At 42.2% G+C, this 14,222-nt stretch overlaps 1 protein-coding gene across 3 annotated transcripts in view; it reads right to left on the bottom strand.

Annotated features, from left to right (window-relative positions):
* Positions 1-14,222, bottom strand: part of EPHA6 (EPH receptor A6) — a 357,034-nt gene that overhangs the window by 129,828 nt on the left and 212,984 nt on the right. For all 3 annotated transcript variants that reach the window (XM_038766398.1, XM_038766397.1, XM_038766400.1), the window contains 2 exons: positions 12,792-12,839; positions 12,218-12,380 (listed from right to left, as the gene is read on the bottom strand). In XM_038766398.1, the coding sequence (XP_038622326.1) occupies positions 12,218-12,380; positions 12,792-12,839 (211 nt within the window). The remainder of the gene's footprint in view (positions 1-12,217; positions 12,381-12,791; positions 12,840-14,222) is intronic.

The raw sequence follows: 14,222 nt of genomic DNA on the forward strand, positions 1-14,222 counted from the left end.
ATGCTTGCTTTGGGAGACTCAACTAGGAATCACTAGGGAAGCAGCAAGGCCTGGTGGATAGAGCAGGGGCCTGGGAGTTAAAAGGTTCTGAGTTCTAATCCTGGCTCTGCCTGGCTTTGCTTGATGTGTGTTCTTAGGCAAGTCACTTAACTTCTCTGGGCTTCAGTTCCTCATCTGTAAAATGGGGATTAAGACTGTGAGCCCCGCATAGGACATGGACTGTGTCCAACCTGATGATTTACAGTGACTGGCACACTGTAAGCACTTACATGCAATAGGAAAAAATAAATAAACGCATACACAATTTATCCTGACTTGGCCTGTAAAGGGCCAAAGACCCCTGAGTCTGAATCCAGTACGTAAAGAGTAACTCTGTTAGGTGAGTTCAACTCTATGCTATTAATCAGCACAAATTTAGCACAAATTTAAAAATGACCATTTACTGGGAAAGTTGAGATAGAGTTAGGTGGTTAAAGTCATTGAATTCTGGTAGGATAAGTATGGGCAGGTTTGCTACACTGCTTGGTCACTGAATTTGAGTTTGAGAGCACTCCAGAGAGGAAGCAACTAATCTGATGAATAAAGAGTTTTCACTATCTCTCCCTGCTAGTGTATCTTCCTCCATCTTCAAACTACGTCCTCGGGTTCGGTGTTTGACTAATGTGAGCAGCAAACAATGTTTCCGTTTCTATCACCTTTAGCTATGAGGTTATCTGTAATTCAATCAACAAACACTCCTGCTTTAATAACTGAATGCAAAGGTCTAGCATTTACTGAAATGCCCTCTCATCCTAGGCCCTCCTGAAGTTTTAGAGGGATTCTCCTCCAGCCCTCTATGTGACCAGGAAAAATAATCCGCATCTTAAACATGTCTAAAATTGAACTCATCTTCCCACCCAAATCCTGTCCTCCTCATCTTTCCCATCGCTGTAGACAACACCACTATCCTCCCTCTTTCACAAAGCCCTAACCTTCGTGCTTTCCTCGACACTTCTTATTTCACCCACATATTTGATCTGTCACTAAATCCTGTCATTTCTACCTTCACAACATTGTGAAAATCTGCCCTTTTCTCCCCATCCAAACTGCTACCAATCAATCAATCAATCAATCAATCGTATTTATTGAGCGCTTACTATGTGCAGAGCACTGTACTAAGCGCTTGGGAAGTACAAATTGGCATCACATAGAGACAGTCCCTACCCAACAGTGGGCTCACAGTCTAAAAGGGGGAGACAGAGAACAGAACCAAACATACCAACAAAATAAAATAAGTAGGATAGAAATGTACAAGTAAAATAAATAAATAAATAGATAAATAGAGTAATAAATATGTACAACCATATATACATATATACAGGTGCTGTGGGGAAGGGAAGGAGGTAAGACGGGAGGATGGAGAGGGGGACGAGGGGGAGAGGAAAGAAGGGGCTCAGTCTGGGAAGGCCTCCTGGAGGAGGTGAGCTCTCAGCAGGGCCTTGAAGGGAGGAAGAGAGCTAGCTTGGCGGATGGGCAGAGGGAGGGCATTCCAGGCCCGGGGGATGACGTGGGCCGGGGGTCGATGGCGGGACAGGCGAGAGCGAGGTACAGTGAGGAGATTAGTGGTGGAGGAGCGGAGGGTGCGGGCTGGGCAGTAGAAGGAGAGAAGGGAGCTGAGGTAGGAGGGGGCGAGGTGATGGAGAGCCTTGAAGCCCAGGGTGAGGAGTTTCTGCTTGATGCGCAGATTGATCGGTAGCCATTGGAGGTTTTTGAGGAGGGGAGTAATATGTCCAGAGCGTTTCTGGACAAAGATAATCCGGGCAGCAGCATGAAGTATGGATTGAAGTGGAGAGAGACACGAGGATGGGAGATCAGAGAGAAGGCTAGTGCAGTAGTCCAGACGGGATAGGATGAGAGCTTGAATTAGCAGGGTAGCGGTTTGGATGGAGAGGAAAGGGCGGATCTTGGCAATGTTGCGGAGCTGAGACCGGCAGGTTTTGGTGACGGCTTGGATGTGAGGGGTGAATGAGAGAGCGGAGTCGAGGATGACACCAAGGTTGCGGGCTTGTGAGACGGGAAGGATGGTAGTGCCGTCAACAGAGATGGGAAAGTCAGGGAGAGGACAAGGTTTGGGAGGGAAGACAAGGAGCTCAGTCTTCGACATGTTGAGCTTTAGGTGGCGGGCGGACATCCATATGGAGATGTCCTGAAGGCAGGAGGAGATGCGAGCCTGGAGGGAGGGGGAGAGAGCAGGGGCAGAGATGTAGATCTGGGTGTCATCAGCGTAGAGATGATAGTTGAAGCCGTGGGAGCGAACGAGGTCACCAAGGGAGTGAGTGTAGATTGAGAACAGAAGGGGACCAAGCACTGAACCTTGGGGAACCCCCACAGTAAGAGGATGGGAGGGGGAGGAGGAGCCTGCAAAAGAGACTGAGAAAGAATGACCGGAGAGATAAGAGGAGAACCAGGAGAGGACGGAGTCTGTGAAGCCAAGGTCAGATAACGTGTTGAGGAGAAGGGGGTGGTCCACAGTGTCAAAGGCAGCTGAGAGGTCGAGGAGGATTAGGACAGAGTATGAGCCGTTGGATTTGGCAAGCAGGAGGTCATTGGTGACCTTTGAGAGCGCAGTTTCCGTGGAATGAAGGGGACGGAAGCCAGACTGGAGGGGGTCGAGGAGAGAGTTGTTGTTGAGGAATTCTAGGCAGCGCGTGTAGACAACTCGTTCAAGGAGTTTGGAAAGGAATGGTAGGAGGGATATGGGACGATAACTAGAAGGTGAGGTGGGGTCAAGAGAGGGTTTTTTTAGGATGGGAGAGACATGGGCATGTTTGAAGGCAGAGGGGAAGGAACCAGTGGAGAGTGAGCGGTTGAAGATGGAAGTTAAGGAGGGGAGAAGGGATGGAGCGAGAGATTTCATAAGATGAGAGGGAATGGGGTCAGAAGCACAGGTGGCTGGAGTAGCACTTGAGAGGAGGGAGGAGAGTTCCTCTGAGGATACCGCTGGGAAGGATGGGAGAGTAGCAGAGAGTGTTGAGAGCCGGGGGGTTGGAGAAAGGGGGGAAGAGACTTTGGGGAGGTCGGACCTGATGGATTTAATTTTGTTAATGAAGTAGGAGGCCAGATCGTTGGGGGTGAGGGAGGGAGGAGGGGGAGGAACCGGGGGCCTGAGAAGGGAGTTGAATGTACGGAAGAGCTGGCGGGGGTGATGGGCATGGGTGTCAATAAGGGAGGAGAAATAGTTTTGTCTGGCAGAAGAGAGGGCTGAGTTAAGGCAGGAAAGGATAAACTTGAAGTGAACGAGGTTGGCATGGTGTTTAGACTTTCGCCAGCAGCGTTCAGCAGCTCGAGCATAAGAGCGAAGGAGGCGGACAGTGGCAGTGATCCAGGGCTGTGGGTTAGTGGTGCGAGAGCGGCGAAGGGAAAGGGGAGCGAGCGAGTCTAGCTGAGTAGAAAGGGTAGAGTTGAGAGCAGTAATCTGATCATCAAGACTGGGTAGAGAGGAGAGGGCGGCGAGGTGGGGTGTGAGGCGCTCCGAAAGATGGGTGGGGTCCAGAGAGCGGAGATCTCTGTGAGGGAGTAATACGGATTTACAGGGGAAAGGAGTGTGAGTGAGGAGGCAGGTGAGAAGATTATGATCAGAGAGAGGGATCACAGAGTTGGTGAGGGTGGACACAGTGCAGCGGTAGGAGATGATGAGGTCGAGGGTGTGACCAAGTTGGTGAGTGGGTGAGGTGGGGTGGAGGAAGAGGTTGGCAGCGTCAAGGAGAGATAGAAGGCGGGCGGCAGAGGAGTCGTTAGGGATATCCATGTGGATATTGAAGTCTCCGAGGATCAGAGTGGGCATGGAGAAGGAGAGAAGGAATGTGAGGAAGGGGTCAAAGTCAGCTACCACGCTGATCCAAGCACTTATCCAACCCAACCTGACTACTGCATCTGCCAACTAGCTCACCTCCCAGTTTCCTGTCTCTCCCCACTCCAATCCATACTTCACTGTGCTGCACGAATCACTTATCAATAAAATCACTCAGTTCAAGTCTCCCCACTCCTCAAGAATCTTCAGTGACTGCCCATTCACCTCTGCATCAAACAGATTAGTTTAAAGCACTCAATTGGCTTGCCCATTGTACCTCATCTCACTAATCTCTTACTACAGCCTAGTCCATACACTCCGCTCCTGTGGACCAGTTTACTCACTGTGCCCCAATCTCATCAATCTCGCCACCAAGCCCTTTCCCAAATCCTCTCCCTACCTGGGAACTCCCTCCCCTTCCATATATGCCAGACCACCAATCTCTCCAACTTCAAAGCACAATTAAGGTCACATCTTCTCCATGAGGCCTTTCCCAATTAAGCCCTCTTTTCCCTGGTTTGTTCTCCCTTCTGCATAGTCTATGCACTTGGATCTGTGACTTCTGGACATTTGGTATTTGCCCCACCCTCAGCCCCGTAGCACTTATGTATGTAGCTTCTAAATTATTTATTATAAATTACTCATTTATTCAGATTAATGTCTGTGTCCCCCTCTAGACTGCATTATGGGCAGGGAACATGTTTGCTAATTCTGTTGTAATGTACTCTCGCAAGCATTTAGAACAGTGCTCTGCACATAGTAAGTGCTCAGTAAATGCCACTGATTGACTGATTGATTGATCCTAGTTGTTCTGCTACAGTCCTCTCTTGCAGGTCTTCATGAACTTCCAGAACTACAGTCCTCTTGCTGGACGACCCTGTTATCCGGGATTTTTTAACTGGCATATCCTATTCCCCAAACATACTGTATTACAAAGCTTTGACTGAAATATCATTAGTACCAGTGGAAGAATTTTCCAACTTGGGAAAAGGACTGCTCTTCTCCATCTCAGAAAGCTTAAAGGCACATTGAGGGCAGTTCCCAATAGTTTTATGACAGTATTCATGCCATAGCTAGGAAAAATGCTTAGTACAGTGTTCCACACACAGTAATCACCCAATAAATATGATCAACTGATAGCTGACTTCGTTATTCACTTACACTATGCAGCATATAAATGAGTTGAATTCACGATAAAAGCAATTGTAAAGAAGCTTGGATTTTTCTGTAAAGTGCTGAGAATTCAATCGTCAGAAGGCTGGCACCAAAATGCCAATTAAACATTCTCTCAACTACACACATTAGTTATTATACCTTGACATCTCTCAGCCCAATGGAGCCTCCAGAACGACAGTTAGGCAGATAAAAAGGAGTAGGTGTAAGATAGATAAATACAAACAATGAGATGCAGAACTGTAATGGACAGGAATTAGCTGTCAACACTTTAGGTAGCGGCAAAACGTATTATGAGCAATAGCATGGAGGTGACAGAAAAAACTTGAATGCTCTGAAGGTATAATTAGTTACTTTGATGGACAATTTAGATAAAATGAGAAACGAATGGGAATAGCAGTCTTTTCAATCAGTTTACCAAGTGGAAATAGGATAAAAAAGAGCACAAAACATTCCAAATCCAGGAGCTCAATTTAATTTTGCCCTCCATGCCCAACCTGGTAATCCTGTACTTTGATTTATGGAACACTATGGTCCAGGCACCCCCCAAGTGCCCTTCCAGTTTGAGTTCAAGGACCGGCCCAGAATTACAGCAAGACACCCACAGTGTACATCTTACTCCTGGGGTAGTAAATCAACTTTGAAATAGCCTCTTGCCCTAAAGCCCAAGGAAAAGATGAATTTATGCCGGGTTTGTGGAAAAGGATGCCTATGTACCAGCATGCCTATCTGTGAAAGGGCAATATGCAGATGCCTTTCACTCCAGTCCTAGATGCAAAGATGTTTGTTATGTGATGGGCCTTCACGGGTGCAATAAAGGTTGCTCCCTATTTGGAAGTGGCAGGGATATGGTAATTTATTTATTCATTTATATTAATGTCTGTCTCCCCTTCTGGATTGTAAGCTCACTGTGGGCAGGGAATGCATCTGTTTATTGTTTCATTGTACTTTCCCAAGTGCTTAGTACAGTGCTTTGCACACAGTAAACGCTTAGTAAATACGATTCAATGAATCGTGAATGAAAGTAGGCTAGGGGAGACTGCATAGTCACTGTCACTATTGCTACTCAGCTGTCATTTTAACACGTCCTGCATATGCCTTAGAAGGGCTCAGTGACAGGTGCACAGAAAGTCTGCTTACAGTGGAGGAGGTGGAGGGAAATTATGTTCCTCTCTATAATGCTAGAACATGGACCATAACCCGCAGTTCATTCATTTCCTAGCCAGAGTCGGGAGAGCTGGCACACATATAAATTTATGTTGGCATATCATTTTATGTACTTGAGCTGCTTCCTGAATAAATATAGAGACTATTTTAAAAAAAAGATGCTCTGACAGGTATTCTGGGAACAGATAATCCAGTTTTGTCCTTTGGACACATAGTCCAATGTAAGCGAGTTGGCAGATTAAATTTTTTAAGAAGAACTACAGTGTTGTAAGATTTAAGCACCTTTTTTCCTTAGAGTGTAAGTGAATCAAGAACCAAGTTTGAATCAGCTACTTTTCATCTGGCAGTAGCAATGCCAAATAAAGGAGAAAAGAAAAAAACCCCCAACAATTTTCTACTTTTCTTCCAGCCTAGCAGCACTTCCTCTTCTAAAGCATACTGGGAGGTGGGGCTGAGGGGAAGCGGAGGGGGTGTTCTGGTTTATGCAAACACGCCTAAACCCTTCACATAGCTCTCAGGCTATTTTGTCAAAAAGTCTCTTTATGTTGTTCATCTTCAATGATCTAATTTTTCCTTGGGGCAAAGAATGTCCTCTTGTTCATACTGAAGCTGCTCCTTGACTTGAAGTCATAATTATGTGGCATTTATGGTACTAATATGTATTCATTGTGTAATGTGACTTCATAGTAACATTAGATAGGAGCAGGATTAGTCAGAAGGCGAAACTCCGACTTTGGCCTAATATTGACTGGCAAAAACCCCCAAAACAACAAAACAATCAGACCATGCTACAGACTTCACACAATGTTGCCTCAAAAGAATCTGTAATCTAGCTTTTTGTCAGAAAATATTTTGGAAGTAGGAAAAATTGAGACCCTTAAAATTACCTCAATGGGTCTATGTTTTCTTCAAACTCCTAAAATATGTATCTGCCCGTGTTTTGGGTGAAAATCTTAAAATTCCTAAAATATGTACCTGCCTGTGTTTTGGGTTAAAATATTATTTTTCAATTTTTACCCTCACCCAGCCAGCTTCTTAAAATAACTTGGCTTAGACATAGTTGCTTAATGGGTTTTCAAGTAGGCAGAATAAAATTGGAAAATACAACCAGACTGCACTACACCTTAAAATCTGCACATCCTATGCAGCAGGGCTATTTCATCCTGACTTCTTTCCACCCTTTCACTGAAGAGAACAGCATCTCTACATCATCACTCTCTAGATCGATCTCTCTGCTGCCTGACATTCCTGCTAATACTGTACGATACCACTGTAAATGTCACTGCTGAGTAAAGCAATACTATCCACTCCCTCCATGAACATCTGGTGCCGAAGAGGAGGGAAAGATTGGTCAAGATTGAGATTCACACCAGCACATCTGGACAGGTCTCCCACCTAATAATCTTGTGAGAATGTTTTTCTTGCTCCACATTTGAATCATTTTTGACAACTAAACTATGAGCCAAACGCAGCTTCAAAACATTGGTCAATAAAAGTGAATTGTCTAGCCTGAAAATGTCTCTAAATCATCAAATATTACATACAGAACATATTTTTCACTAAACTGGGGACAGTTTGAAACCACTGAAGAATGTCTGCCTCCACTAGAATGAATGGTTGCAATGTCAAGTATCTTAACAACGAAGTTCAGCCAACTGATGATACAGAAAATACCACAAAAATGTGGCAGGGATGGCAGCTACAGAACTCCCTGGAATGGCTGTAAAACATTCATAATTTCAACATTTTCACCTAAGTTCTGAGGCATCCTGGGCCCTATCAGTACCAGACAGAGGACAGCATAATGTCAGATACAAAGCCAGTTTAAAGCGAGAACACTGGTCACCTTGGTTCACTGCCTCATGGCTTACCACACGAGTTTTCAAAGGAACGCGCCCCGCATTTTGTCAAAATGGGATAATAATGATATTAAGGAAGGAGGATTAAGAGGAGGTGAATGCTGAGAGAGCAAGCAATGTGAAACAATATGATAATGAAGAACAGAGAAAACTCAGTAGTAATTAGGAAGTGAGGAATGAAGACTAATGGGTAGAGACTGAGGTTGAAAGAGCAAATCAATCAGTCTTCAAAGAGAGAGAAACAGACTTCCCAGTGAAGTCAATCAGTTAACAATCCTGTGAAAACTTTTAGAGGCACAGTACAGTCCTGGAGAGCTGGGCAATATATTAAGATTTATTCTCTTTTCTAAAGGAGTTTACAAATCTGAAAGGGAAGCCACAGCTGACAAACACATAATCAGTCATAATAATGTGGACATAAAGACAAAGCAATTACAAGATGTTCATGTGGAGGAGTGGGTCATGGATTGAAGAGAATGGGAAGGATAATTAGCAAGGTCTCCTGGAAGAGGTGGGCCTTTTGATCTGACTGGAAAAATAACTAATCCTTGTGGAATATTTTCCTTATTCCTTAAAAGTGTGGACCTTCTATATCTTTGGGACATGATGTGAAATGAAAGTCCTCTGTACTTGTATAATTTATCCTTCAATTAGACTCATAAATAAGGAGCCTACATCCTGCTTGATTGATTAATTAACTTTTTTATTACTCCACCAGGGTCAGACAGTCCTCTTTCTGCTTCATGCACCACCATTAATAATCACTCCAAAATTTCTGGCTCCTGTTAGTTATGATGTAGTGAATTCTATCCTCAGTAGCTGAAGCAGCACAGATTGTTTATTAGCCGGGAACTGGGAGAAAACATGTTTGGAATTTCTTCAAGAGATATGGGGATGAAATTGTTTTACAAACTAGTCACTTCATTTAACCTGTCAAAAAGTCCCCAGTGAACTATGGTAACCTCAGAATTAAAATGGCTGAATTGCACTAGTAAATAATATTGCTTTTATTTGACTATAATATGGTATGTAGTATGTTGCCAACTTGTACTTCCCAAGTGCTTAGTACAGTGCTCTGCACACAGTAAGCACTCAATAAATATGACAATGAATGAACATGTAGTCGGTGGTTGGGTGGTCAAAAATCAGGGGTTAAGTCTATTAAGTCTAAAAGTGCACTTTTCTGGTACTTTTCTGCCAGGCTGGAACAGGCCTCCTTGACATTTTAAACCTGAGATTTAATATTTTGTTTCCTGTCCCAATATGATCCCAAAATACAGTTGGCAGAAAGTATTTTCCCTTTAGGGACATTGAAACGGTACACATAGCTACATTTTAAAGAACTAATGTTTAGAAGAACTCTCATGCTCCAAGAAATGGTTTAATCATTTTAGTCTATAGCAGTCATTTTATAAAAACTAAACCTCAGAAAATTGTTTTTTTAGTTGAAAACATAATCTTAGAAAAGGATCATACATGGCTTTTGTGTTACAATTTCTCTATAAGAGAAGTCATAAAATGACAGAAAAATGATTTTTGAATAATGACTGAGTATTGAAATGAGAAGCTACCTTTTAGGGCCCTTGAAGAGAATATTTACTAATTCAGATACTGTATTTCAGAAGCTGTTCCAATATCTGATTTTAAAGTTGGAACCACTGGTTTCTTGGTTATATGGAGGCAAACAGTCTCTGGCTTCTATAGGGTAGCCTCACAGTAGCCCACAACATAGTGGCATTCATTTTGTTTTATGTCTAGAAATCTGCATATGGAATTTTTTAAAAATACTATAGTTTCTTTTCTCTCACCCTAAGGATAAATCTTCAAAAAAGGTAACATGTTTTGATGGTGTTTAAAATTTTTACAAATGCATCAATTCCTTTTATTGTTTTTGTACTATCATTTTGCTTGTTTTACTTGCTAAATCTATGTATTCTCTCAAAATTATCCTAACTAAATTGCATCAAATGAGTTTTTCAAGCAATTTAAGTGCCTGAGATAGCTTATCTCTTTTCTTTATTCCCCACCATCTCTCTTCTTAGTACCTCTCAGGGGATCACCATAGCACAACAACCATTCTAGCCGAGGCAGTTACACATTTTTTTCCTTTCATATGAGAGAAGAGAAGTGACACCAAACATTAACAAGAATAGGTGAAGATTTAGGTTGGCCTTGTAGGTAGCTAATAATAATAAATAATAATAATAGCATTTATTAAGTACTTACTATGTGCAAAGCACTGTTCTAAGAGCTAGGGAAGTTACAATGTGATCAGGTTGTCCCACGGGGGGCTCAGTCTTAATCCCCATTTTACAGATGAGGGAACTGAGGCACAGAGAAGTTAAGTGATTTGCCCAAAGTCGCACAGCTGACAATTGGCAGAGCTGGGCTTTGAACCCCTGACCTCTGACTCCAAAGCCTGTGCTCTTTCCACTGAGCCACGGTGCTTCCCCTTGCAGAACAGTGGGAAAAAGGACCTATTTTTATCAACCCCTTTTCCCCATGCCTTGGAATCCTGTCAAAAGAACTTGCTCTAGAGGTTTGTATAGGTATTACCCAATCTACATTACACATATGTATAGATTCCATATATGTTTGCTCAATCAATGATACTTATTAAGCACTTACTGTCTATGGAGCATCAATCAATGATACTTATTAAGCACTTACTGTCTATGGAGCACTGTAATAAGTACTTGAGACAGTACACTATAACAGAGAAGCAGCATAGCCTAGTGAAAAAAGAACAGGCCGGGGAATCACAGGCCCTGGGTTCTAATCCCAGCTCTGCCTATTGCTTGCTGTGTGACCTTCAGCATGTCACTTAACTTCTCTGGGCCTCAGTTACCTCATCTATAAAATGGGGATTAAGACTGTGAGCCCCACATAGGACATGGTTTTTAAGGCAGGCTTTAGACTGGGTTGGAGGCTTTGGGTGATCATATATATATATATTATATATATATATATATATATATATATATATATATAGTAATGGTATTTGTTAAGCACTTACTATGTGCCAGGCACCGTACTAAGCGCTGGGGTGGATACAAGCTAATCAGGTTGGACACAGTCCATGGCTCACATGTCCCACAGTCTTAATCCCCATTTTACAGGTGATGTAACTGAGGCATAGAAAAGCTAAGTGACTTACCCAAGGTCACAAAGACATGTGGCAGAATCAGGGATTAGAAGCCAGGTCCTTCTGACTCCCAGGTACGGGTTCTATCGACTAGGCCACACTGCTTCTCAATGGCTCATCTGGGTTGACCCAGAGAAGAATCACGTGGAACATTTATTGATAATCACTTGATAGACGAAGCAAAACTTTCTCTTTTGGATGGACTATATTCTTTTTTTTTTTACTGAGCAATTCTTTACAGTAATGAATAGTATCAAAATGTCTAAAAGGTCCTTTCTAAAGGGATGGCAAGCTGCTATTAATAGAATCTTTGCCCCAATTTCAAAAATAGTTAAGGTGCTTCTGACATCAAAGTAAAGGATTTCATGCTGTCACAGAACAGAAAGAGGAAAGGAGAGAGCTAGGGATAGATATTCAGATACCTACTTAGTCATCCTCAAAGCCTTTATAATGATCAAAGTCCAAATTTTCATTTTATGCCAACTGGTGAAAGAATTTATATAACACATTGATAATTTTAAATTCCTCAAAATATCTCAAGATATTTGAGGTGCAGGTGGACAATTTGTCATGAAACCAGTTTTTCCAACACAAAATCGATCTCCCAGATCGCCTTCATTTCTCACAAGCTTAGAAAGTCAAACATGGATTCCAATTAGACTGATTTCAAGACACACATTTACATACTTGATCATTAGATTTGTTTTCAATGTTTCACTTTCAGTAAGCCTTTTCAAAGACTTTTGGTTCACATATAAGCTTCTCCTATAAAGAAGAGAATGGAAGTGGAGGAAAGGAAGCATAGTGAAGCATAAAGTATACACTGAGGAAGGAATGAAAACAATCCAGTGGGCAACCCCAATCATGAAAATTAGAGAAGACATGAAAAATGAGGGGAGAAGCAGCATTTGGATGAAGATAACCTTATCTTAGGATATTAGTAAATATCAGAAAATACAGTTTCTCAAATATCAGGTCACTTTTGAGTGTCACAATAGTAAACCTTAAATTTAACCTTTCCACTCCTCCCCCGAGGAAACTTACTTTCATCTCCTGTTTCAAATTCAAACTTCTGGCTGTAGCCACTGTATCCTGCTGCTGTCCTCACGCGGATGTGAAATATATATTTAGTGGCTGGCTTGAGACCAGTAATAATAACACTGGGGGCCTTGGATCTTGTGGAAGAATAGCTGAGCTGTTCATGCTCCTGAGGACAAAAGAGAAGAAAAATGAAATTAAGCAGACTTATGCAAGCTTTTCAGCTGCAATATTCCAAAATAAAGTCCTAGAATTATGCTGTGAATGCCAAAAATGGGGATTAAAGAGGAGCAAGCAGGGTTTTCTCGATTTTGGCACTGTGCTATCATTACAATGCAGATGACATGACTGACTTGGAAATGTGGTAAGAAGTTTGGCAGCATTGCACAGAAATGCAAATTACATTTTTGAGTGTGGTGAACTAGATTTACGCTCTGGTCAAAATCGAATGGCATTAGTGTGAGAGCATGTCACACAAAATGGTAGTTGCAGGTTAGGCAGAATGGACAAGTAGCAGACCAGTGAATATTAGCAGAGTTCAGAGTATAAAGGTGGGAAAATTCAAATGCCCGCTACTCACTTCTACCCGCAGGTAGTGCCAAAATGCCGGCGCTATCCGTGGGTAGACCTGTAGGTAAAAGGAAAAACACATTAATTTTTTTAAAGTTTGAAAACGTTTACTATGAGTTATCCATTTTGTTCTGTGACTTATTTCTCCCCTTAACCAGATCCAAGTGTTCTGCACCTTGGTTCCAATGCATAATAATGCAGATAATTCCCCCAAGGGAATATTGTTTACTTTTTTCAGGTTGCGTGAGATAAACAGACACTTTGCTGCTTGCGGTAGGAAAGGATTTCAAAAAGCATCAGTGCTTCTCAATCCCTGGCCCTAATGAATTAAGTTTGGAAGACCTAGGTGAAGAAGGAATTAGATTAATTTTACAAATAGGAATTGGGGGGACATACAAACTATTAAAGACTCACCCATAATGACAGATGGAATCAGAGATTCGAAGGAATACATTCTCTTCTACATAACTAGACACAAGGCAATAGTTTGCTAAATAATACTGATGAACTTGGATTGGCTCTGTTACAGTCTCATACTATGAAATTTACAACGTATTGTTCCAAGCCATCTGTCCATACTTGAGGTTACTTTGAAGGATGAACACATAAGTCTTATTAGTAAATTATAGATCTTTTGCACATCTGGTTTACCTTCTTTTGCTGTATCATAAAGAGCTGGAAATATTACTCTCCATCTACTATGGACTGTCACATCTAACTACCCTCTGATTAGAATAATTACAGCTGATTGTCAGACTGGTTCACAGGAAAGCAAAGCTGTTTTCCAAAGCAATGAATGCACATGCAAAACGTAGTGTGGAATGTTCACAATGTGCTGAGCTGTGCTTTAGGGTGATATTTTTAGACCACGAATGTTTTAAGTCTGCTTTTCAATATTTCTGAAGGGAAAAAAGGTAAGTCAGGAAGTAAGGGGGCGAGAATACTATATATGTTATCAGTGAAATTGTGAACTTCTGCTAGTGACTCCTATCTAGCTGCAGAAGGTCCCCTCAAGTGAACTGCCTGGAGTGTGTGGATTGCTGAGGCAGGGGATGCAGGGAGAGGAATCTTATCTTTTCTTGTTGTCTTTTCCTAAATTATGAATTAAGCAGGTTTAAAAGTGGCCTAGTGAAGAGGGCTTAAGGAGTAATCCTGACTAGAAGCATGCAAAGGGCACTGCCCGTGACTCATGCCAGGGCCTGGAACCCTCGGGAATAGTGAAAGAAAGAAAGGGGTTGATGTCACACAAGCCCCTCTCATTATTTAATCCACTCCTAAGTAGTTGCTTAGCAACTGCATGATCTACAAACATGTTACTATGAGAAATGAATACTTATCTACCTTGTGGACAGAATGAACAACCTTATCTTTATTAAACATGGAGTTCAGAGATACAGGAGATTAGAGGGACATTAAATTGAGGAATCATACACAGACTCCA

Source organism: Tachyglossus aculeatus, chromosome 24 (assembly GCF_015852505.1).
Source record: "Tachyglossus aculeatus isolate mTacAcu1 chromosome 24, mTacAcu1.pri, whole genome shotgun sequence".
NCBI lineage: Eukaryota > Metazoa > Chordata > Mammalia > Monotremata > Tachyglossidae > Tachyglossus > Tachyglossus aculeatus.